A 23,126-nucleotide genomic window follows, 5' to 3' on the forward strand; every position below is an offset into this window, starting at 1 on the left:
TTTCAAGTTATAGTATTTCTTTTATAACATTTTTTTTATGACAACACAAAATAACAACCCATATGACATTATTATTCTTTAGATCGTCTCTGACCATTCCCCACATTCTATGTTAGAAATATTGTTCCAGTATTCGCTTTAGAATGTATTCGTTTCGGCAGGAAACTGTCTGTGTAGATAAAGGAACATTCCTGTGTGAATTTGGAGAGGAATGTTTTCTCTCCTTGATTTACAACAGGGTGTGAACTGTCAACCCCCCACCAGTTCCCTCCTCCCCCCCCCCCCTCTGTGGGTGAGAGAGGGTCTGGTTGAAGTCATCCACTACCAAGCTGTCCTGACCTATTTGGATCCTCACAGGACAGTCATGACAAGTGATTTGTGCATTTTTTTTGTGTCTCTGTTTTCTTCTCCTAGGTGCGGTTATTGGTGACGGTCAGTCAGCTGTGGCCAGTAACATCGCCAACACTACCTACCGCCTCCAGTGGTGGGACTTCACCAAGTACGACCTACCTGAAATCAGCAACTGTGAGTGGACCAACATTGTTGAAGTTGTCGATTGGTTGGGATGGCGATTTGTTGGGGTGGAACAAGAAACTTAGGTCTACTCATAAAGATATGCCCTACCTTTCTTTCCATCTTTCATTCCTATGTGGAGATTGTTTCAGATCCAAGCCCAGCACTGACTGCTATTCTGTAATGCTTTCTCTCTCTGTCCATCTTGCCCGCCACTGGTCTTAATGGTCTGGTTCATTTCACAGTACTAACCCTGCAGGACCATGCTGAGTGCATTCTACTTTTGTCCCATACTTAAGGGTATGGGAGATTCAGTGGCTCTGTTTATCATCAGGCTCACATAGTGTCATGGTCGGGTTATTACTCTGCTTCAGGCCAGGTTATTCCTGACATCAGGTCAAAGACAGAGAGCAGAGGCCCGCTGCTCAGAACACCACCTGTAAATATAAAACCCCACTGAGTTATTCTGCTCTAATGCATTCAGTGCCCAATCAAGCACCTTTTCTGGGTTTCGTTTTCTTTAACATTCTGTGTTTGAGGGTTTTGTTGACAAGCTATTATTTGAAAGGTTGTAATATGTTATGTAACCGTGTCTATTTTAAGTATTGTTTTTGGCTTCGGCAGTTACTGTAGTGTACTCCTAGCGGTTCAGCGCATCATTATACCCATTACCTACAATAGACATTGGGGAAGAACATCATCCTCAAACTAAGCCATTACTTTTATAGAGGATTTCACTTCTAATTCACCTCTGCACGTACCAAAGGTCTGTAACTTTTGAGTGTTTGGTCCCCATGCTAATTGTCCAAACTTGGGCAATGTTAAAAGATTGTTCATTTGGGAGTAATCAAATAAGAATCGAAGAAACAGGAAACTTATACCAGAATATAGGAAGCGGAAGCCTATGGTATTCCCTAGACCGACCAGGGTTCATCAACTACATTTTTTTTCTTGAGCAGATAATCAGTGGGCTTGAACATAATTTGTAGACTGCAAATAAATTTTGYCTGCAAATTGACCGCAAGAAGCCCAAACATATGATATTTGACTAAATAATAATAATTTCAAACCTTGCTTACACGATCACATATACAGAGCCTTTAGAAAGTATTCATGCCCCTTCACTTATTCCAAATGTCGTCATTACAACTTGAATTCAACATCGATTAAATATTATTTTCAATTATCACTCATCTACACATAATACCCCATAATGACAAAGTGAAAACATGTTTTTAGAAATGTTTGCAAATGTATTGAAAATGAAGTACAGAAATATCTGATTTACATAAGTATTCACACCACTGAGTCAGTACTTTGTAGAGGCACTTTTGGCAGCGATTACAGCTGTGAGTCTTTCTGGGTAAATCTCTAAGAGCTTTCCACACCTGGATTGTGGAACATTTGCCCATTTTATTCTTTTCAAAATCTTCAAGCTCTGTCAGATTGGTTGTTGATCATTGGTAGACAGCCATTTTCAGTTCTTGCCATAGATTTTCAAGTAGATTTAAGTCAAAACTATAACGAGGCCACTCAGGAACATGTTCTTCTTGGTAAGCAACTCCAGTGTAGATTTGGCCTTGTGTTTTAGGTTATTGTCCTTCTGAAAGGTGAATTCATCTTCCAGTGTCTGGTGGAAAGCAGACTGAAGCAGGTTTTCCTCTAGGATTTTGCCTGTGCTTAACTCCGTTTCTGTTTTATCCTGAAAAACTCCCCAGTCCTTAATGATGTCAAGCATACCCATAACATGATGCAGCCAACACTATGATTGAAAATATGGAGAGTGGTACTCGGTAATGTGTTGTATTGGATTTGCCCCACACATTACACTTAGTATTCTGGACAAAAAGTTAATTGCTTTGCCACATTTTTTGCAGTATTACTTTAGTGCCTTGTTGCAAACAGGATGCATGTTTTGGAGTATTTGTGTTATTTACATGCTTTCTTCTTTTCACTCTGTCAATTAGGTTAGTATTGTGGAGTAACTACAATGTTGTTGATCCATCCTCACTTTTCTCCTATCACAGCCATTAAACTCTGTAACTGTTTTAAAGTCACTATTGGCCTAATGGTGAAATCCCTGAGCTTTTTCTTTCCTTTTTGGCAACTGAGTTAGGAAGGACACCTGTATCTTTATAGTGACTGGGTGTATTGATACACCATCCAAAGTGTAATTAATAACTTCACCATGCTCTAAGGCAGGGGTGTCAAACTCAAATACCCAGTGGGCCAAAATGTAAAACCTGAACAAAGTCGCGGGCCAACATTGAACAAATGAACCTTTTAATATGGACCCAAACAAGTTTTGCTTTAACATTGAATATGGAACAAGCATCGCTTATTACCATACAATATATAATTTAATAGTGGAGACATGCAAAATCGAATTTCAAATGAATATCAATGCATTATTGATAAAGTAAATAAATAAAATTTAAATAAAAATTGTATGCCTCTTTTCTATTTGCAGCCTTCTGATTTAAATACCAAAATAAACTTTTCCACTGGCTAATAATTTTACAATAAAATGATAATAAATCAATCAACCATTCAAGCCCATGCCTTGTAGCAAGAAAAAGTGCACAAAGAAAACATTAATTATTGCACACTGATCTAATCTGATGTGCCCAAGCCAGATACCTGGCATCTCTTCTGGATGCTAGTTCATCAATGTCTGGGCTCAGGCTCTGAGCTGAAGAAATCCTCAGTATCGAGCGAAGGTGTTCATCAGTCAGACGTCTCCTGTGAGTTGTTTTGGTCATCTTCATCGAGGAGAAAAGTTGCTCGCATAGAAAGTGCTGCCGAACATGGAAGCATCTGAGCAGCTTGGGTGCGGAGCTGAGGCATTGTGTCAGGGATGAACCGTGGAAACTGTGCGGCGCCCACAGCATCATACTTTGACTTCAGCGTGTCGTTGCACTGGAGTTCAATCAGCTCCATTTGGATGTTGGTTGGTGCATTTTCCACATCAACTGCGAAGGGATTACTAAGCAGTTCAAACCTACATTTCGGACATCGAAGTCGGCAATCGCCGGCTAAACTCAGCGGCGAGAACACTGAGTTTTTCAGCAAACTGTGCGCATGGGAACACGGCGGTAGAGATCTGCGCTTTTATGGTTTGGCAGCAGGGAATGGCAATGGTTTCCTTGCAGCATTGATTCTCCCACAGGCACAGTTTAGTTTTAAAGGCCCTCACTGCAGCGTACATGTCTGTGATGATGCGCCCCGCCCCTGAAGCTGCAGGTTCAGCGCATCGAATGGCTCGAGATGTCACAGAGAAGATATTCTGCTCACCCCACTTGTCCAGAAAGCTCCTGTTTTCTGCCTTTCTTTTCGCCATTTTTGGGAAGGGATAGCGCGCTGACAGTTGTAGCGTCTATGTTGCTATGACTACTGTCACAGAGGAGAGGGCGTTTCTGGGTCCTGTCCTGATTGGCGCGCGAAAACAACAGCAGAGCATTATGGGATTCGTAGTATTAGCGGTGAATGCGCTGTATAATACCGGCGGGCCAGCTCTAGTAGTAATTTGGTATTGTCTCGCGGGCCAAATATAATTACCCCGCGGGCCAAATCTGGCCCGCGGGCCAGAGTTTGACACCCATGCTCTAAGGGATATACATAATAAAATAAATGTAATCTACCAATAGATTGATTGCGAGGCATTGGAAAACCTCACTTGCCTTTGTGGTTGAATCTGTGTTTGTACTTCATTGCTCGACTGAGGGGCCTTACAGATAATTGTATGTGTGGGGTACAGAGATGAGGTAATCATCCAAAAATCATGGTAAAAATTATTATTGTCACAGTGTCCTTGCAAATGTTTACGTCTGAATTTATTTAGGCTTGCCATAACAAAGGGGTTGAATACTTATTGACTCAAGACAATTCAGCTTTTCATTTTTAATTTGTAAAAATTTCAAAAAAACATAATTCCACTTTGATGATATGGGGTTTTATGTGAAGGCCTGTAACACAACAAAATGTGGAAAACGTCAAGGTGTGAACATTTTCTGAAGGCACTGTATCTCTCTCTATTATGTGTGGGAATACTTTGGAACAGATTTCCTAAATTAAAATCACTTGGAGCTGATTTGCTGGTGTTTTTACGGTCTTATGTCCCCAAAAAAAAAGGAAAATAAAGTATATTTATTTTTGCTAAAAGACTTGGGGGACCATAAAAAATCACCCGCGAGCCTGCCAGTTGGGGAACCCTGCCCTTAATTTTAGTTTTTTTTACCCAACAATATACCTCAGGTTGGTGAGATGTGACTCACCCACTCCCAGCAATGTGATTTTAGAAATGTCCATAGGGGAAGTGTGGAGGGGGGAGGGTATCCATAGGGGGACTAGCAGGGGTGAGGGGGGAGCAGATAGCTGACTAGTGGTGGCTAATCTGCTGCCTGATGGTCTGAGGTAGAAACTATTTGCCAATCTTGCCAGTTTTTGCCATGACGTTTCTGCGTTGTCTGAGGGATTGAAGCAGGGAGAGCAGGGCGTKKCTGGGGTCCTTGATGATCTTCTTGGCCTTCCTGTGAAACCTGGTGTTGTAGGTTTCCTGTAGGGCAAGCAGTGTGCACCCAATGGTGTGTTCGGCCGCACATATCACCCTCTGAAGAGCCTTGCGGTCCGCGGCAGTGTAGTTGCCATTCCAGACTGTGATGCAGCCCTACAGTATGCTCTCGATCGTGCTCTTGTAGAACCCTTTGAGGGACCTCAGGGACAGACCGAATTTCTACACATGCATGGGTTGAAGAGTCGCTGTCGTGCCTTCACCACGGTGTCCGTTTGGTTAGACCATTTCAGCTTGTCTGAGATGTGTTCATCCACCTCTGGCCTGCTTGCCTCCCTACCACTGAGGAAGTACAGTTCCCGCTCAGCCCAGTCACAACTGTTCGCTGCTCTGGCCCCCCAATGGTGGAACAAACTCCCTCACGACGCCAGGACAGCGGAGTCAATCACCACCTTCCGGAGACACCTGAAACCCCACCTCTTTAAGGAATACCTAGGATAGGATAAAGTAATCCYYCYCMCCCCCCCCCCTCCCCCCCCCTTAAAAGATTTAGATGCACTATTGTAAAGTGGCTGTTCCACTGGATGTCATAAGGTGAATGCACCAATTTGTAAGTCGCTCTGGATAAGAGCGTCTGCTAAATGACTTAAATGTAAAAGAAATGTGAAGTTACTGACCGTCTCCACAGTGGCCCCATTGATGAGGTTTGGGGTGTGTCAAGCATGGGCACAACGTCGTCAGAGTACCTACCTCCTCCCTGTAAGCTGTCACGTCATTGTTGTAAATCAGGCCCGTCAGGAAGTCCAGGATCCAGTTGCATAGGGAGGAGTTCAGACCCAGGACCATGAGCCCTGTAATGAGCTTATGGTATTGACATCTATGGTATTGACATCTAATCTGAAAAGTTATTTTTAATACTGATGTGTTATAGAATTCAAACAGGGATGCCCTGAACTGAAGTCAAGAGTTAAAACGTGTAAAATTAAAACAATATTGAATTAATCTGACCTATGCATTTGTAACAAAAGCTCAACACTTATATTATGGAAAAAAGACTAGGTAAATCACCGGAATGAATGTAAATAATTTAAAAGCAATAATGATAACTTTGCCTCCTGATAAGAACTTAATTTCAGAACGCTAGTACAGCAGATGTTCCCTGTTCCTCCTCTCTGTGAGAGTAAGTTGTGAACTCAATGTGGTGTGTATGGCTCTCCACTAAGCTCCACAGACAGACTGGGCTGTGGGCCCTCTCCGGAATGCTGCTCATATATAATTGATGTGGGTGGTGCCTGTAACAATGAACTGTAACAGCTGTTTGGGAAAGAGGAAGAGATGCGTCAACCAGTGTGTGTGTGTTTGTGTGTGTGGAGCTTCTCAGCAATGATTAAAGCAGAGGGTCTGAAATACAATCACAGTCAATGCATATGGCTCTCCCCATCTTGATCTCGAAGTACTTGCCAAATGCAGACTGGCTGATATGCTAATTAGAGGTCGACCGATTTAATTAGGGCCGATTTCCAGTTTTCATAACGATCGGTAATCTGTATTTTTGGACACCTTTATTTAACTAGGCAAGTCAGTTAAGAACACATTCTTATTTTCAATGACGGCCTAGGAACGGTGGGTTAACTGCCTTGTTCAGGGGCAGAACGACAGATTTTTACCTTGTCAGCTCGGGGATTCGTTTTTGCAATCTTCCGGTTACTAGTCCAACGCTCTAACCACCTGCCTTACATTGCACTCCACGAGGAGCCTGCGTGGCAGGCTGACTACCTGTTACGTGAGGGCAGCAAGAAGCCAAGGTAAGTTGCTAGCTAGCATTAAACTTATCTTATAAAAAACAATCAATCTTAACATAATCACTAGTTAACTTCACATGGTTGATGATATTACTAGTTTATCTAGCGTGTCCTGCGTTGCATATAATCGATGCGCCTACTTCGACAAACGGTGATGATTTAACAAGCGCATTTGAGAAAAAAGCACTGTCGTTGCACCAATGTACCTAACCATAAACATCAATGCCTTTCTTTAAAATCAATACACAAGTATATATTTTTAAACCTTCATATTTCAACAAATGTATTTATTGGCTTTTAATTTATTTTATCGGCCAAAAGACGGCATTTACCGGCTGACAGAAACCCTGCCGGGACGATACCAGTATCGCAACACTCTATAGTATCTTGGCAAGGAAAAAAACACTAAGCGAATTTAACTTCTTTCAGAAAACAGCCCTAATGTTGTCATTTATTCATTTCCCCAAGCTATTAGGACACAATATTTTACATACAGCAGGTTTTTAAAGGACCAAAGAGTTTGGTCTGCTTCGTGTTTTCATTTTTGCCCTTGACAAAATATTGCAATACTCCTATCGTCACAGACCTAGTTCACATGCTAAGAAGTATTTTCACTCTTGGAGAGTAATTGGTGGTTACAAGCAGATTGCATAAGTGTGGAACCATGCCGATATCGTGAAACATTTTCAAAGGCCCCACTCTCTCTTCTCTTGCTAMATTTAATTGGTTGTTGGAACAGTGCATTCACATCAATAGCACTCGTAGAAAGCTAGCCATACATATTCTTACAAAAAGTGTAAAACCAATGTGTCCTCAGATGTCTTGTAGAGCGGTGGGGGCATGGAGGAAGTGGGATAGTAAACTCCCAAGGAAGGGATTACATTGCCCATCCTCCAATTTAGTTATTTTCCCCCATTAATGACATTTGGGATGGAAGAGGTGGCACGTCTCTTCACTGTTACAGCTTAAGTGCCATATTCTATTCCAGTGCCATTTATATCACAAAGTTGGTACCAGACATGCTTTTCATGCAGTGTTATAACTTTGTTTTGCAAATCCGACCCGTGTATATACAGTTGAAGTCGGAAGTTTACATACACTTAAGTTGAAGTCATTAAAACTCGTTTTTCAACCACTACACACATTTCTTGTTAACAAACTATAGTTTTGGCAAGTCGGTCAGGACATCTACTTTGTGCATGACACAAGTAATTTTTCCAACAATTGTTTACAGACGGATTATTTCACTTATAACTCACTGTATCACAATTCCAGTGGGTTAGAAGTTTACATACACTGAGTTGACTGTGCCTTTAAACAGCTTGGAACATTCCAGAAATGATGTCATGGCTTTAGAAGCTTCTGATAGGCTAATTGACATAATTTGAGTCAATTGGAGGTATACCTGTGGATGTATTTCAAGGCCTTTCTTCAAACTCAGTGCCTCTTTGCTTGACATCATGGGAAAATCAAAAGAAATCAGCCAAGACCTCAGAAACAAATTGTAGACCTCCACAAGTCTGGTTCATCCTTGAGAGCAATTTCCAAACGCCTGAAGGTACCACGTTCATCTGTACAAACAATAGTACGCAAGTATAAACACCATGGGACCACGCAGCCGTCATACCGCTCAGGAAGGAGACRCGTTCTGTCTCCTAGAGATGAACGTACTTTGGTGYGAAAAGTGCAAATCAATCCCAGAACAACAGCAAAGGACCTTGTGAAGATGCTGGAGGAAACAGGTACAAAAGTATCTATATCCACAGTAAAACGAGTCCTATATCGACAACCTGAAAGGCTGCTCAGCAAGGAAGAAGCCACTGCTCCAAAACCGCCATGAAAAAGCCAGACTACGGTTTGCAACTGCACATGGGGACAAAGATCGCACTTTTTGGAGAAATGTCCTCTGGTCTGATGAAACAAAAATAGACCTGTTTGGCCATAATGACCATCGTTATGTTTGGAGAAAAAATGGGGAGGCTTGCAAGCCGAAGAACACCATCCCAACCATAAAGCAAGGGGGTGGCAGCATCATGTTGTGGGGGTGCTTTTGCTGCAGGAGGGACTGGTGCACTTCACAAAATAGATGACAACATGTGGATATATTGAAGCAACATCTCAAGACATCAGTCAGGAAGTTAAAGCTTGTTTGCAAATGGGTCTTCCAAATGGACAATGACTCCAAGCATCCTTCCAAAGTTGTGGCAAAATGGCTTAAGGACAACAAAGTCAAGGCCATCACAAAGCCCTGACCTCAATCATGTAGAGAATTAGGGAGCAGAACTGAAAAAGCGTGTGCGAGCAAGGAGGCCTACAAACCTGACTCAGTTACACCAGCTCTGTCAGGAGGAATGGGCCAAAATTCACCCAACTTATTGTGGGAAGCTTGTGGAAGGCTTCCAAAAACGATGACGCAAGTTAAACCATTGAAAGGCAATGCTACCAAATACTAATTGAGAGTATTTAAACTTCTGACCCACTGGGAATGTGATGAAATAAATAAAAGCTGAAATAAATCATTCTCTCTACTATTATTCTGACATTTCACATTCTTAAAATAAAGTGGTAATCCTAACTGACCTAAAACAGGGAATTTTTACTCTGATTAAATGTCAGGAATTGTGAAAAACTGAGTTAAAATGTATTTGGCTAAGGTGTATGTAAACTTCCGACTTCAACTGTATGCCTGCTGGGGGAGTAGAGATCACAAGCCAGCATCCTCAAAAAAACTCAACTGAATGGCCAGGAAGCTCCCATCTTCTCCTCCCAGAACTGTTCTAGATTAGGAAACATAAGGGTGGGGGCACAAAAGTTGCTCTCCTCTCATCCCGATTTAGTCAGAGCTTTGCACCATTACTGGCAGAATATCCCGCCTGTGAGGGGCTGAAGGGGAAAGCTAATTTGTAGTGCGAAAAACTGCCCGATAATGTTTGGAGAGAGGGTGAGCGAGCAAGAGGAAGTCTGGGAGTTGTGTAAGGAGAGTGTTTGAAATGGTATGGCCATATCCTTAACGTGCAATGTCGATTTGATCGATGACAGGATATTGCACAAGAGAGTGCCTTTTTTTTAAACCCAGGTCAGCTATAATATCCACTAAGCCTAGAACAGTTTACCAAACAATGCCACGGTTCCCTCACCAGACAAAGCCATCCGTCCTATGGATGTTTGCCACATCTCATCCCTGTGGCATAGTAGAGACTGTTCTCTTAAAATGCAAATCACAGTATGTTGGCAGCAATGGCAGGAAGCTGTGCCAATTTTATTGCTGATAGGCTTTGAGGTTTAATTTCGCAGTAAATAAATGTATTAGTTTAGCATTTGAATGTGAAGGCGTTGTGCGTGACAATAAAGTATCCCTTTTCGTTTCGACAATCATCCACTTATCCCACATTCTGTGTACGAGACAAACAAATACATCTTACGCAACACAAATCATTTTGATTATTGTTGCTTAAGATTGTTGTTTGTCAGAAAGGCCAGCCATTAATTTTAATTAGGCTACTTAACAGTAAGGGAAAATGTAATAATGGTTTCTTGCTCCAGTAATATGGTTACTCCACTTACATTAATGTATTTAGCTGTTGTTGATATTGTTGTTGCTAAAACAATGTCATGCTTGGGCAGTCTAAGTCATGGGAATTGTACTGCTTTTTGGCAGTATTTTTTTTTGGCAGTTTTTGAAGTGGTTTTTAAATATAGTCTACATGTTCTAATTTATACGGAGCCACAGGAGATAACTGAAATCTAGAACCGTGCATACACGTGTTATCTGGAGGCTAGTGAACTTTCTCAACATTGTAACTGACAACTGTGCTCAACTCTCAGTTACTCATACATTGTATACAGTGTACCCTATACAAGTTTAGTGTATTTGTTTGTGAAAGCACAAGTTGCTGCTTCACTAGGCATGCGTGGCATGCCCACTCTGTCCATTTAGCTGTGCTAGATGGATTGAGCTCATAAAGCTGTCACAGCTTTATAGCTGTCACAGCCCTCAAGGCCCCGGCCCTACATTGTTAATACTTCACTGCTTTACTTAATTATCATGGCCCAGCTTAAATATTCCCCACAAGCAGCTGTGATCACCCCGTGTAGGGGCATACACTATGCACGCTGTCCACCCCTCCCTCACCACATCCCTCACCAGCCATCACAATGGTCCTCACTGGTTCCATGACAGACATTCTTGGGCTAGGTTATTGGAAGGAGAGCTCTGCTCCCTCAACCAAGGTGTAGGCAGGCAATGACCAGCTAGAGGAACTGGAGCATGGTCTGCTAACAGCTAACTGATGATATCCCTCTACTGCCTGCTGTATGTGACCCATTTGTTCGCTTTGGCACAGCTTGCCATAAGGGTACCCTTTCTTTGTAAAAGAAACACTAACCGTTTTATACTCTTATTTGGGACCCTTAGCTTTTAGGAGAGCTGTTTTTTCTTGTGGATGTTGAATGGCTGATACAATCTAAATTGCATGACATTGCCAATGTGCTTGTGGATAGTTTCTCCTCGGAAAATGGAATGCATTTTATTTAGCCTATTTCCATCAATACATCAGGTTGTCAGTATAGTCATTAACAGTATTACTTCCCTTCTCCTTACAGTATCTTGGAGGGGAGTTATGTGTTAATATAGCCGCCGCTCTCAGCCTTCTTTGAGAAATGACTTAATCATGTTTTGGATTGTTGTCTCTAGGGAGACGGGAAGGGATGATGCCGGGTGTTGGAATGGAACATTAAGATCAATGGCAAAATAAATATTCAATGCCTTTTTCAAGTCTAACTTTCGGTAAATATTTTTGAACAGACTGAAATTAGCATTTGTTTTCTTAGCAATGCTGTCTGGAGGTTTATTGGAAATGGGAACTATTCTTTCTTTTTTAAAGCAATTTACTATGTCAATGCAATATGGACTAGTTTAGGACTTATTTGAGTGTGAATAATATGACCAGTATTGTTAACAAACATTTATCCCCGCTGTCTGAGAGCAACAAAATATGATTGAATGCTAATGTCAACCTTTCTTCTCCTTGCATTCTCCCTTCAAACTTCTGAGACATTCACCTGTTTTACAACATGCCCTCTTTGTATAGTCGATGTGCACCAGACATGTACACAGTGGGAGATGTGTGAAACTGAACGCTCACATCTGTCTTGTCTCCTCCACTGCAGCCTCTGTCAACGTGCTGGTGCAGAACTGCAAGATCTACAATGACGCCAGCTGTGACATCTCTGCAGACGGGCAGCTCCTGGCTGTGTTCATACCCAGCAGCCAGCGGGGCTTCCCAGACGAGGGCATCCTGGCCATCTACTCTCTGGCGCCTCACAACCTGGGAGAGATGCTCTACTCCAAGAGATTCGGTGAGTCATTGTCTCTATTAAGCACGTGTGTCAAACTCATTCTACGAAGGGCCGAGTGTCTGCGGGTTTTTTCTCCTCCCTTGTACTTGATCTATCACCTCATCTGGTAGTGTCTGTCTTGACTGCGTCACATCTATTTGAARAAGCTAGCTAACTACTCTAGCCAGTTAAATTAGCCAGCTAGCAAGGAYCATTTATGCTATTTTGCTGCGATCCCCGTCCTTGTCTACAACAACTCCATATTAAACAACAGCCTACCCCTTCTCATTTAGACAACTTAATTCTGTAATTGTAATTACATTTTGCATTGATTAGAAATCTCCCACTYTACTTTCTACGCATGGAGCCTCTGACTGTAGTGCTGCTTTGATTGACGACAGTWAGTTACACGCTTGAAAAGTGTGTAGCCTAGTCTACAGGAAGTTTTTTTTTTATGGGGCTCACTCATAAAAACTGTGAAACGTTTGTTTTATAAAAATGTTGAATGTCCTGGTATATATATCCTTGTATGTTGCAATATCAGATATATAATAAAATAATACACCCTCGCAGGTAATCGAAGACTAACGTCCGCTCTGATTTTCGAGTATTCAAATAACCGTGCCCATCCCTAGTAATGGGGCCGCTATGTTTTTGAATTGTAACTTTGGTGATAGAGGCACCAAATTGCACAGACAACTAGAAAAAACTGTGTTTTAAAAAGATTTGTAGATACTGGGCCATCACAGAATTTCCGCATTAACCCCATAGAAGCCTTTTTCCAATATGGCAGCCAAACAACTTAATGGGGTCTTATTGGACAATTTCACATGACCATACATGTATGAAATATAATTGTAGTAAGCCCAAAAATACCTCCGCCCCCCCGGGCCATGGACTTTAAGGAGTTCTTCGAAATATATATTCTGTGCTGTCATATCAATCTTACAATCTTTAAAGTCCCATTTTGAGCTCCCGCGTGGCGTTGTGGTCTAAGGCACTGCATCTCCGTGCTTGAGGCGTCACTACAGACCCTGGTTCGTTTCCAGGCTGTATCACAACCGGCCGTGATTGGGAATCCCATAGGGCGGCGCACAATTGGCCCAGCGGCGTCCGGATTAAGGTTTGGCCGGTGCAGGCCGTCATTGTAAATAAGAATTTGTTCTTAACGGACTTGCCTAGTTAAATAAAGGTCAAATWAAAAAAAATGTAAATATATATTTCAGCAKTATTGTGTAAATTGTAATCTATTAATGAAGGCGTATTAAGCAGGAAGATTGAAAAAGGCAAATTAAAGCTTTAATCTAAGCAACAGATTTTTGGTGGTAAGTAGATATGGGAATGTGGGAGGCCTACTTAATTAGCTTAGCCATAAATTCAAAGCAAATTATTTAGAGCAGGTCTGGACCCAAAGTAGCTGTGAACACAGTAATTCACAGTTAATCTACTCTTGCGAGCAGTACAAACACTTACCAATCATAAAGACTAGGCAATAGCTTAATCAAGTACACAAATATACCTTTTAGATTTTTAGCAGGTGCAGGCTGTATTCAACAGGGAGAGACTCTCCATTTTGGATATAATCCAGATTCCTAACTGGATAATATCATCGGTTTCCAAATGGTTGCCTTTAATGAGAGCGGTTGTTTTACCGTATGTTTCTCAAGTGGGAACAAACATTCATCTGTCGTCAAAAACCATTAAAACCATTCATTAAGAAATACTTCACTGGTTTGTTATGAAATTAAACATGACTTGCAGTAGCCTGCTTGTACAGTAACAGGCATCTAAGGCATCAGAGAAGGCAGGACAGTTTAATTTAATGGTTCCTGTTGTCTGTTATTTATAGCTGCTTAGTCAATAGAGACACTCAGAATGCAATCCCAATTATATATAAAGCAATTTACAGTATGGAGTGTTTCAGTCAGAATGTAAATACTGCTTTTAGGCCCTCAAGTAAAACCATGACAAAAGGTGTTCAATATTTGCTTTAAGTTTATATGCCAAACCCATCCATGCTCAACAGAAAGTAGCCTAACCATCTCTTCTTTGTCTAGGTCCTAATGCCATTTCTGTCAGCCTGTCCCCAATGGGCCACTATGTGATGGTGGGCTTGGCCTCTCGTAGGATCCTKCTCCATCACAACACAGACCACATGGTAGCGCAAGTGTTACGCCTGCAGCAGCCCCATGGTGGAGAGACTTCCATGAGGGTGAGTTTGGCCAACGTTAACCCCTTGGAATTTCAGGAACAACAAGGTATTATGCCATTTATTTGCACTTTCATCAATGCATGTTGATTCAGGTTGATTTGCATTGAACTTGAAAATGCCAGCAAGAACCTAGACCCAAATCATCTGTAAGCATCTTCAGGGTGACAGTAACCAAATGAAACCTCCCAAATCTGGAGGTAAAGAACATTGTAAATGATGAGCTTCTTCTGGCTGGCAAAGAGTATGACTCTTTATAAATAGCTACTTTAACTCCATCATTTGGGGGGGATGAACAATAGATTTCCCCCCCATTATCTCTAACCAACTGAGGAGGAACGTGAGACAGACATTACAATTCAGTACAGCACAGTAGCTGAATAATACCCTCCCAGCTCCAGCCCTCTCACAATGGCCAGCCAGATTAGCAACCCCAAAYAATCRAACCAGTGCTGGCARAGCCTGCATTGACTCTACTTCAACTGGATTCTGAAGGTACCAAATATCTTTATTTCCAACAAGATGGGGGTAGAAAATGGGCTTACAATCAGAGMATTTTCACATGCCTCCAGGTGCTGGCTCTAGCCTTTTACATTCCAGCAGTGCAAAGTGAGCTAGTGTAATTGAGAAACTTCTGTGGCTAGACCCCAAGTAGAATCATGGTTATGCACATCTCATTTAGTCTTTAATCGACCCCTTGATCTCTCGTGGCCCTTTGGCTGATCACACTACATACAGTGTGTTCCCTTTCCTCTTTCAGAGGAACKTGTCTGCTGTTACAGTCTTGATGTGTTACACACATAACACAGTTACAAACTGTGAAACATGTTTTTTTTGTTGAGGCAACCATTTTTTTTATAATTCAGATGACCATTTAGACAATGTACCACACCGTTTACACAATCGCACAATGTGCMACACTTAAATAGTAATGAAGAGTCTTCGAAAGTTTTCTGTGTTTGGAGGCTCAATATGYGACTCTGTTTTGGCTGTACATGTATCAGAATGTAACAGGGGTTGTGGTAGGTAGTGTATGAAGGATGAGGGGTAAAGTGTTTATGATGCAGGGCTTGGAACCAGGGATCCATCTGTGACATCCCAGTGACCCAGAACACAGCCCGGTGTCCCATGGTCACACCAGAGTCAGCCCTCAGAGGCCTTGATGAAAGCAGGAAAAACAACACCAGGGTGCCACTTTGATGTTGTCTTTCTGTCTCTGCCTCTTGCTGTTTGTGAGACTGWTYTCCGTCCCTCCCAATTTTTGAAGATGCCATGTAGCCCTGGCAACTAGGCTATATGATAATTGAGATGACATTTTAACTTTGGGGGTGGGGGGGTGCGGCACCAGTAACTATTCTAACTCTAAACTTCTCACATTGCCAGTGGTGAAATTGTTGTGACATAAGTTTTCTAACTGAACAGTTACATGGTCTGAAGAGAGCCATAATTAGCCAAATCTAATTGAACAAATTGTGAATATTGTTTTTTGTTTTTAAAGCTGCCACACGGCGCATCAAAGCCCATCTCTGATTTGAAGTGAACTAAGAGGTGTTTTTCTCAAAGCGTTTTTTCTCAAAGCGTTAATAACTTGGCTCGGATCATCACATGATTGGCATTTATGTTACTCTTACATAATTTACATGTGGGAGAGGATATTGGAAATTTAATTGAAGCCTATTGGATGATAACTTGTTTTTAACTAGGACAGAAGAATTTATAACGGACTATTTCCGACATAAGATCCACTTATTGTATGGGACACTTTTAAATGTGCCTTTAGAGGCCATGCAATTCAGTACTCATCTCTAAAACAAAAGCAATTTAGGTCAAGAGTCCATATTAACAAAGGAAATGGAAGGACTAACAGTACAGATAGATAGCAATAAAAACTGTACYCTAGAGGGTCAGAATAAGTTAGAGGAAAAACAAAAAGAAATAGAGGAACTTATTCAAGATCAAGTGTAATATATTATTAAAAATAAAGCAAACTGGATGGAATATGGGAAAATGCACCAAGCGGAAGTAAAGTACTTTAAGCATATGTTTTCATTTGTCTCCTCCATCTCCATTAACCAAAGCTAATTGTATGGATGTTTTTTATATTAATAATGTAAAATTAACAGCTGTACAGAAAGACTCATGTGAAGGCCAAATTACAGAGGAGRAACTTCTTGACGCAGTTAAAGCCTTTAAGGCTGGGAAAACTCCAGGGCTGGATGGCATACCAGTGGAAGTATACATAACTTTTTTGATATACTCASAGGACCGTTATTAGCATGTTTTAACCACTCCTATATACATGGTAGATTATCAGACACTCAACAAGGTCAGATTTCATTACTACTGAAACAGGATCCAAGTGGTAAATACACTGCTCAAAAAAATAAAGGGAACACTAAAATAACACATCCTAGATCTGAATGAATGAACTATTCTTATTAAATACTTTTTTCTTTACATAGTTGAATGTGCTGACAACAAAATCACACAAAAATTATCAATGGAAATCAAATTTATCAACCCATGGAGGTCTGGATTTGGAGTCACACTCAAAATTAAAGTGGAAAACCACACTACAGGCTGATCCAACTTGATACGTAATGTCCTTAAAACAAGTCAAAATGAGGCTCAGTAGTGTGTGTGGCCTCCACGTGCCTGTATGACCTCCCTACAACGCCTGGGCATGCTCCTGATGAGGTGGCGGATGGTCTCCTGAGGGATCTCTCCCAGACCTGGACTAAAGCATCCGCCAACTCCTGGACAGTCTGTGGTGCAACGTGGCGTTGGTGATGGAGCGAGACATGATGTCCCAGATGTGCTCAAATGGATTCAGGTCTGGGGAACGGGCGGGCCAGTCCATAGCATCAATGCCTTCCTCTTGCAGGAACTGCTGACACACTCCAGCCACATGAGGTCTAGCATTGTCTTGCATTAGGAGGAACCCAGGGCCAACTGCACCAGCATATGGTCTCACAAGGGGTCTGAGGATCTCATCTCGGTAACTAATGGCAGTCAGGCTACCTCTGGCGAGCCCATGGAGGGCTGTGCGGCCCCCCAAAGAAATGCCACCCCACACCATGACTGACCCACCACCAAACCGGTCATGCTGGAGGATGTTGCAGGCAGCAGAACGTTCTCCACGGCGTCTCAGACTGTCACGTCTGTCACATGTGCTCAGTGTGAACCTGCTTTCATCTGTGAAGAGCACAGGGCGCCAGTGGCGAATTTGCCAATCTTGGTGTTCTCTGGCAAATGCCAAACGTCCTGCACGGTGTTGGGCTGTAAGCACAACCCCACCTGTGGACGTCGGGCCCTCATACCACCCTCATGGAGTCTGTTTCTGACCATTTGAGCAGACACATGCACATTTGTGGCCTGCTGGAGGTCATTTTGCAGGGCTCTGGCAGTGCTCTTCTGCTCCTTCTTGCACAAAGGCGGAGGTAGTGGTCCTGCTGCTGGGTTGTTGCCCTCCTACGGCCTCCTCCACGTCTCCTGATGTACTGGCCTGTCTCCTGGTAGCGCCGCCATGCTCTGGACACTACGCTGACAGACACAGCAAACCTTCTTGCCACAGCTCGCATTGTTGTGCCATCCTGGATGAGCTGCACTACCTGAGCCACTTGTGTGGTTGTAGACTCCGTCTCATGCTACCACTAGAGTGAAAGCACCGCCAGCATTCAAAAGTGACCAAAACATCAGCAGGAAGCATAGGAACTGAGAAGTGGTCTGTGTCACCACCTGCAGAACCACTCCTTTATTGGGGGTGTCTTGCTAATTGCCTATAATTTCCACCTGTTGTCTATTCCATTTACACAACAGCATGTGAAATTTATTGTCAATCAGTGTTGCTTCCTAAGTGGACAGTTTGATTTCACAGAAGTGTGATTGACTTGGAGTTACATTGTGTTGTTTAAGTGTTCCCTTTATTTTTTTGAGCAGTGTATAAAGATCCAGTCCATAAAAAACATTGGAGGCCTTTTACAATTCTTGCAAAATGCTTAGGGCATAGAATTTATAAGGTATTCTCAGATATTATTCATCCTCATTTTTTTTTACATGGACAATACATTGGAGGTAATATAAGAYAAGTACTTGAAACAATAGAACACAATGAAAAATCTGGGAAACCAGGCCTGGTGTCCATAGCCGACTTTGATAAAGTACAACTGGAGTTTATATGAACTCAACAAAAAAAGAAACATCCCTTTTTCAGGACCCTGTCTTTCAAAGATAATTCGTAAAAATCCAAATAACTTCACAGATCTTCATTGTAAAGGGTTTTAACACTGTTTCCCATACTTGTTCAATGAACCATAAACAATTAATGAACATGCACCTGTGGAACGGTCGTTAAGATACTAACAGCTTATAGACGGTAGGCAATTAAGGTSACAGTTATGAAAACTTAGGACCCTAAAGAGGTCTTTCTACTGACTCGGAAAAACACCAAAAGAAATATGCCCAGGGTCCCTGCTCATCTGCGTGAACGTGCCTTAGGCATGCTGAAAGGAAGCATGAGGATTGCAGATGTGGCCAGGGCAATAAATTGCAATGTCCGTACTGTGAGACGCTTAAGACAGCGCTACAGGGAGACAGGACGGACAGCTGATCGTACTCGCAGTGGTGGACCACGTGTAACAACACCGGCACAGGATCGGTACATCCGAACATCACACCTGCGGGACAGGTACAGGATTGCAACAACTGCCCGAGTTACACCAGGAACGCACAATCCCTCCATCAGTGCTCAGACTGTCTGCAATAGGCTGAGAGAGGCTGGACTGAGAGCTTGTAGGCCTGTTGTAAGGCAGGTCCTCACCAGACAATAACAGTCAACAACGTTTCCTAATGGCACAAACCCACAGTCGCTGGACCAGACAGGACTGGCAAAAAGTGCTCTTCACTGACGAGTCGCGGTTTTGTCTCACCAGGGGTGATGGTCGGATTCGCGTTTATCATCGAAGGAATTAGCGTTACACCGAGGCCTGTACTCTGGAGCGGGATCGATTGGGAGGTGGAGGGTCCGTCATGGTCTGGGGCGGTGTGTCACAGCATCATCGGACTGAGCATGTTGTCATTGCAGGCAATCTCAACGCTGTGCGTTACAGGGAAGACATCCTCCTCCCTCATGTAGTACCCTTCCTGCAGGCTCATCCTGACATGACAATGCCACCAGCCATACTGCTCGTTCTGTGCGTGATTTTCTGCAAGACCGGAATGTCAGTGTTCTGCCATGGCCAGCGAAGAGCCCGGATCTCAATCCCATTAAGCACGTCTGGGACCTGTTGGATCGGAGGGTGAGGGCTAGGACCATTCCCCCCAGAAATGTCCGGGAACTTGCAGGTGCCTYGGTGGAAGAGTGGGGTAACATCTCACAGCAAGAACTGGCAAATCTGGTGCAGTCCATGAGGAGGAGATGCACTGCAGTACTTAATGCAGCTGGTGGCCACACCAGATACTGACTGTTACTTTTGATTTTGACCCCCCCCCCTTTGTTCAGTGACAAATTATTCAATTTCTGTTAGTCACATGTCTGTGGGACTTGTTCAGTTTGTCTCAGTTGTTGAATCTTGTTATGTTCATACAAATATTTACACGTTAAGTTTGCTGAAAATAAACGCAGTTGACAGTGAGAGGACGTTTATTTTTTTGCTGAGTTTATAAATGCCTGGAATATTTTAATTTTGGAGAATCTTTTATTAAATGGGTTATAATCATGTATAGTAGCCCTTTGTGTAAAATAGTAAATAATGGCTACTTCTCAAAGTTTTTAACTATCTAGAGGAGTAAAACAAGGTTGTCCACTATCGGCATATCTATTTATTATTGTCATTGAAATGTTAGTTATTAAAATTAGATCCAACAATAATATTAAGGGATTAGAAATCCAGGTCTTAAAAACAAAGGTGTCATAGTACGCTGATGATTCATGTTTTCTTTTAAATCCACAATTTGGATCCCTCTACAGCCTCATAGAGGATCTAGATACTTTTTMTATCCTCTCTTGATTAAAACCAAATTATGATAAGTGTACTATATTATGTGTTGGATCACAAATAAATACAACATTTACATTACCGTGTAGTTTACCAATAAAATGGTCTGATGGTGATGTGGACATACTCTGTATTCATATGCAGAAAGAAAGAAATTATCTCACTCCAATKAATTTTTATAGAAAGTTAGCAAATATAGATAAGATCTTGCTACCATGGAAAGGAAAATACCTGTCTATTTGTGGAAAAATCACCCTGATTATCTCTTTAGTCATATCCCAGTTGACCTATTTGCTTATGGTCTTGCCTACACCTAGCGACCTGTTTTTTTTTTTATATAGTTYTTCTGTCCAGTGCCTGTGTTTTTTTGCCMWTCTTAATCTTTTCTTTTTATTGGCCAGTCTGAGATATGGCTTTTTCTTTGCAACTCTGCCTAGAAGGCCAGCATCCCGGAGTCGCCTCTTCACTGTTGACATTGAGACTGGTGTTTTGCGGGTACTATTTATTGAAGCTGCCAGTTGAGGTGGGAGGTGTCTTTCTCAAACTATGAAGGGAGTAGTACACAGCGTTGTACGAGATCTTCAGTTTCTCGTTCAACGCTGTTTTTTTGGTCATTTTTTCAAACATTTTTTCTGTCCATTAAAATAGCATCAAATTGATCAGAAATACAGTGTAGACATTGTTAATGTTGTAAATGACTATTGTAGCTGAAAACTGATGATTTTTAATGGAATATCTATATAGGCGTACAGAGGCCCATTATCAGCAACCATCACTCCTGTGCTCCAATGGCATGTTGTGTTAGCTAATCCAAGTTTATCATTTTAAAAGGCTAATTGATCATTAGAAAACCCTTTTGCAATTATGTTAGCACAGCTGAAAACTGTTGTTTTGATTAAAGAAGCAATAAAACTGCCCTTCAGACTAGTTGAGAATCTGGAGCATCAGCATTTGTGGGTTCGATTACAGGCTCACAATGGCCAGAAACAAATACCTTTCTTCTGAAACTCRTTAGTCTATTCTTGTTCTGAGAAATGAAKGCTTTGCGAGAAGTTGCTAAGAAACTGAAGATCTCGTACAACGCTGTGTACTACTCCCTTCACAGAACAGCGTAAACTGGCTCTAACCAGAATAGAAAGAGGAGTGGGAGGCCCCGGTGCATAACTGAGCAAGAGGACAAGTACATTAGAGTGTCTAGTTTGAGAAACAGACGCTTCACAAGTCCTCAACTAGAAGTTTAATTAAATAGTACCTGCAAAACACCAGTCTCAACGTCAACAGTGAAGAGGGGACTCCGGGATGCTGGCCTTCTTGGCAGAGTTCCGCTGTCCAGTGTCTGTGTTCTTTTGCCCATCTTAATATTTTACTTTTATTGGCCWGTCTGAGATRTGGCTTTTTCTTTGCAACTCTGCCTAGAAGGCCAGCACCCCGGAGTTGCCTCTCCACTGTTGACGTTGAGACTGGTCAAGCTACAATTGTCATTTACAACATTAACAATGTCTACACTGGATGTCTGATCAATTTGATCTGATTTTAATGGACAAAAAATAAGGACATTTCTAAGTGACCCCAAACTTTTGAATGGTAGTGTATGTAACTTGTTGTTTTTTGTTCAAAATTGAAATTATGACTCTTACATATCATAGCGAAAGGGGACCGTGTTAGATGTGTTCTGAATTTGTACGTTGAACATTTTGCATTCCCTGCGAGCACAACTGACACACCGCCCAAGTTATGGCAGCGTAGACAGTCCAACGAGGCTCTCTGAGCTCTTAAGCAGATCCCCAATTATTCTGTCTTCCACCTACGTTTGGAGATGAATGAAACAGCTTTTTCCCCCTCTCCTTTGTTATTTCTCCCTTTTGTCTGAGTGGTGTAAAATGTATGCAGATGTAGACAGACAGGTATATGTGGTCATTCATCCTCGCTTCACAGGGTAAGAGATAGGCAACGCAGAGGCAGGAAGTAGTACCCGTGTCTGTCACCTGATATGGTTGTCATAGCAGCAGGTTTGGCTAGTCATATTGAGAAGTAGMGTGACAAGTCAAGGTGACTGCTCTTAAATGAGCACTCCAACAACGTCTCTCCTGAACTTGATTCACTTGAGGGAACAGCCAACCGCTAAGGAGCGGCGTTCTGACAAGGCAGACTCAACAACACTAATCAGCACTTCAGCAGACAGACTAAAGTTCTAGTATTGTTCTGCTATTCCCACACTAGTAACGGATTATGTCTCAGGTTCTGAATCATCGGGTTAATTGATAACCAATATATTAACATGAAATGAATTAATATGCGATAACATGCTAATCTAATGTGAAAGATTAAGCTCATTAGAAGACGGCGCTAATGCAATAAAATGACAATTTTTTAATTWAATTTTTTAAGATGTTGGGGTTGTATCATATTGGGACAATAGTGGTACTCTTTGCTGTGGCTGTAATTGATTTATTTCCATATGTCCCCATTCCCTCCAGAGAATGTTTGATGTGGTGTACCCCATGGCCGCTGATCAGCGGAGACACGTCAGCATCAACTCGGCCCGCTGGCTCCCAGAACCTGGCCTGGGTCTTGCCTACGGTACCAACAAGGGAGACCTAGTCATCTGCAGACCTGTGTAAGTCTGCACTACRCACTCTATATACCTCTGTTTCTCTCTTTCTTGCTTTCCCTCTCGCACAGTGCAACCTGCCCCTGGCTTAGAGAACTAAGTTTGTCCTCACTACCTCTTCTCTCACTACCACAGTATGTTTACATCA

General features: G+C 42.2%; 1 protein-coding gene across 6 annotated transcripts in view; it reads left to right on the forward strand.

Moving 5' to 3' along the window:
• The window catches only part of LOC111969216 (activating molecule in BECN1-regulated autophagy protein 1B), a 101,648-nt gene that overhangs the window by 54,883 nt on the left and 23,639 nt on the right, over positions 1 to 23,126 (forward strand). For all 6 annotated transcript variants that reach the window (XM_023995213.1, XM_023995215.1, XM_023995216.1 and 3 more), the window contains 4 exons: positions 415 to 525; positions 11,995 to 12,183; positions 14,220 to 14,374; positions 22,845 to 22,984. In XM_023995213.1, coding sequence (XP_023850981.1) covers positions 415 to 525; positions 11,995 to 12,183; positions 14,220 to 14,374; positions 22,845 to 22,984 — 595 coding nt within the window. The remainder of the gene's footprint in view (positions 1 to 414; positions 526 to 11,994; positions 12,184 to 14,219; positions 14,375 to 22,844; positions 22,985 to 23,126) is intronic.

Source organism: Salvelinus sp. IW2-2015, linkage group LG10, assembly GCF_002910315.2.
Source record: "Salvelinus sp. IW2-2015 linkage group LG10, ASM291031v2, whole genome shotgun sequence".
Lineage (NCBI taxonomy): Eukaryota > Metazoa > Chordata > Actinopteri > Salmoniformes > Salmonidae > Salvelinus > Salvelinus sp. IW2-2015.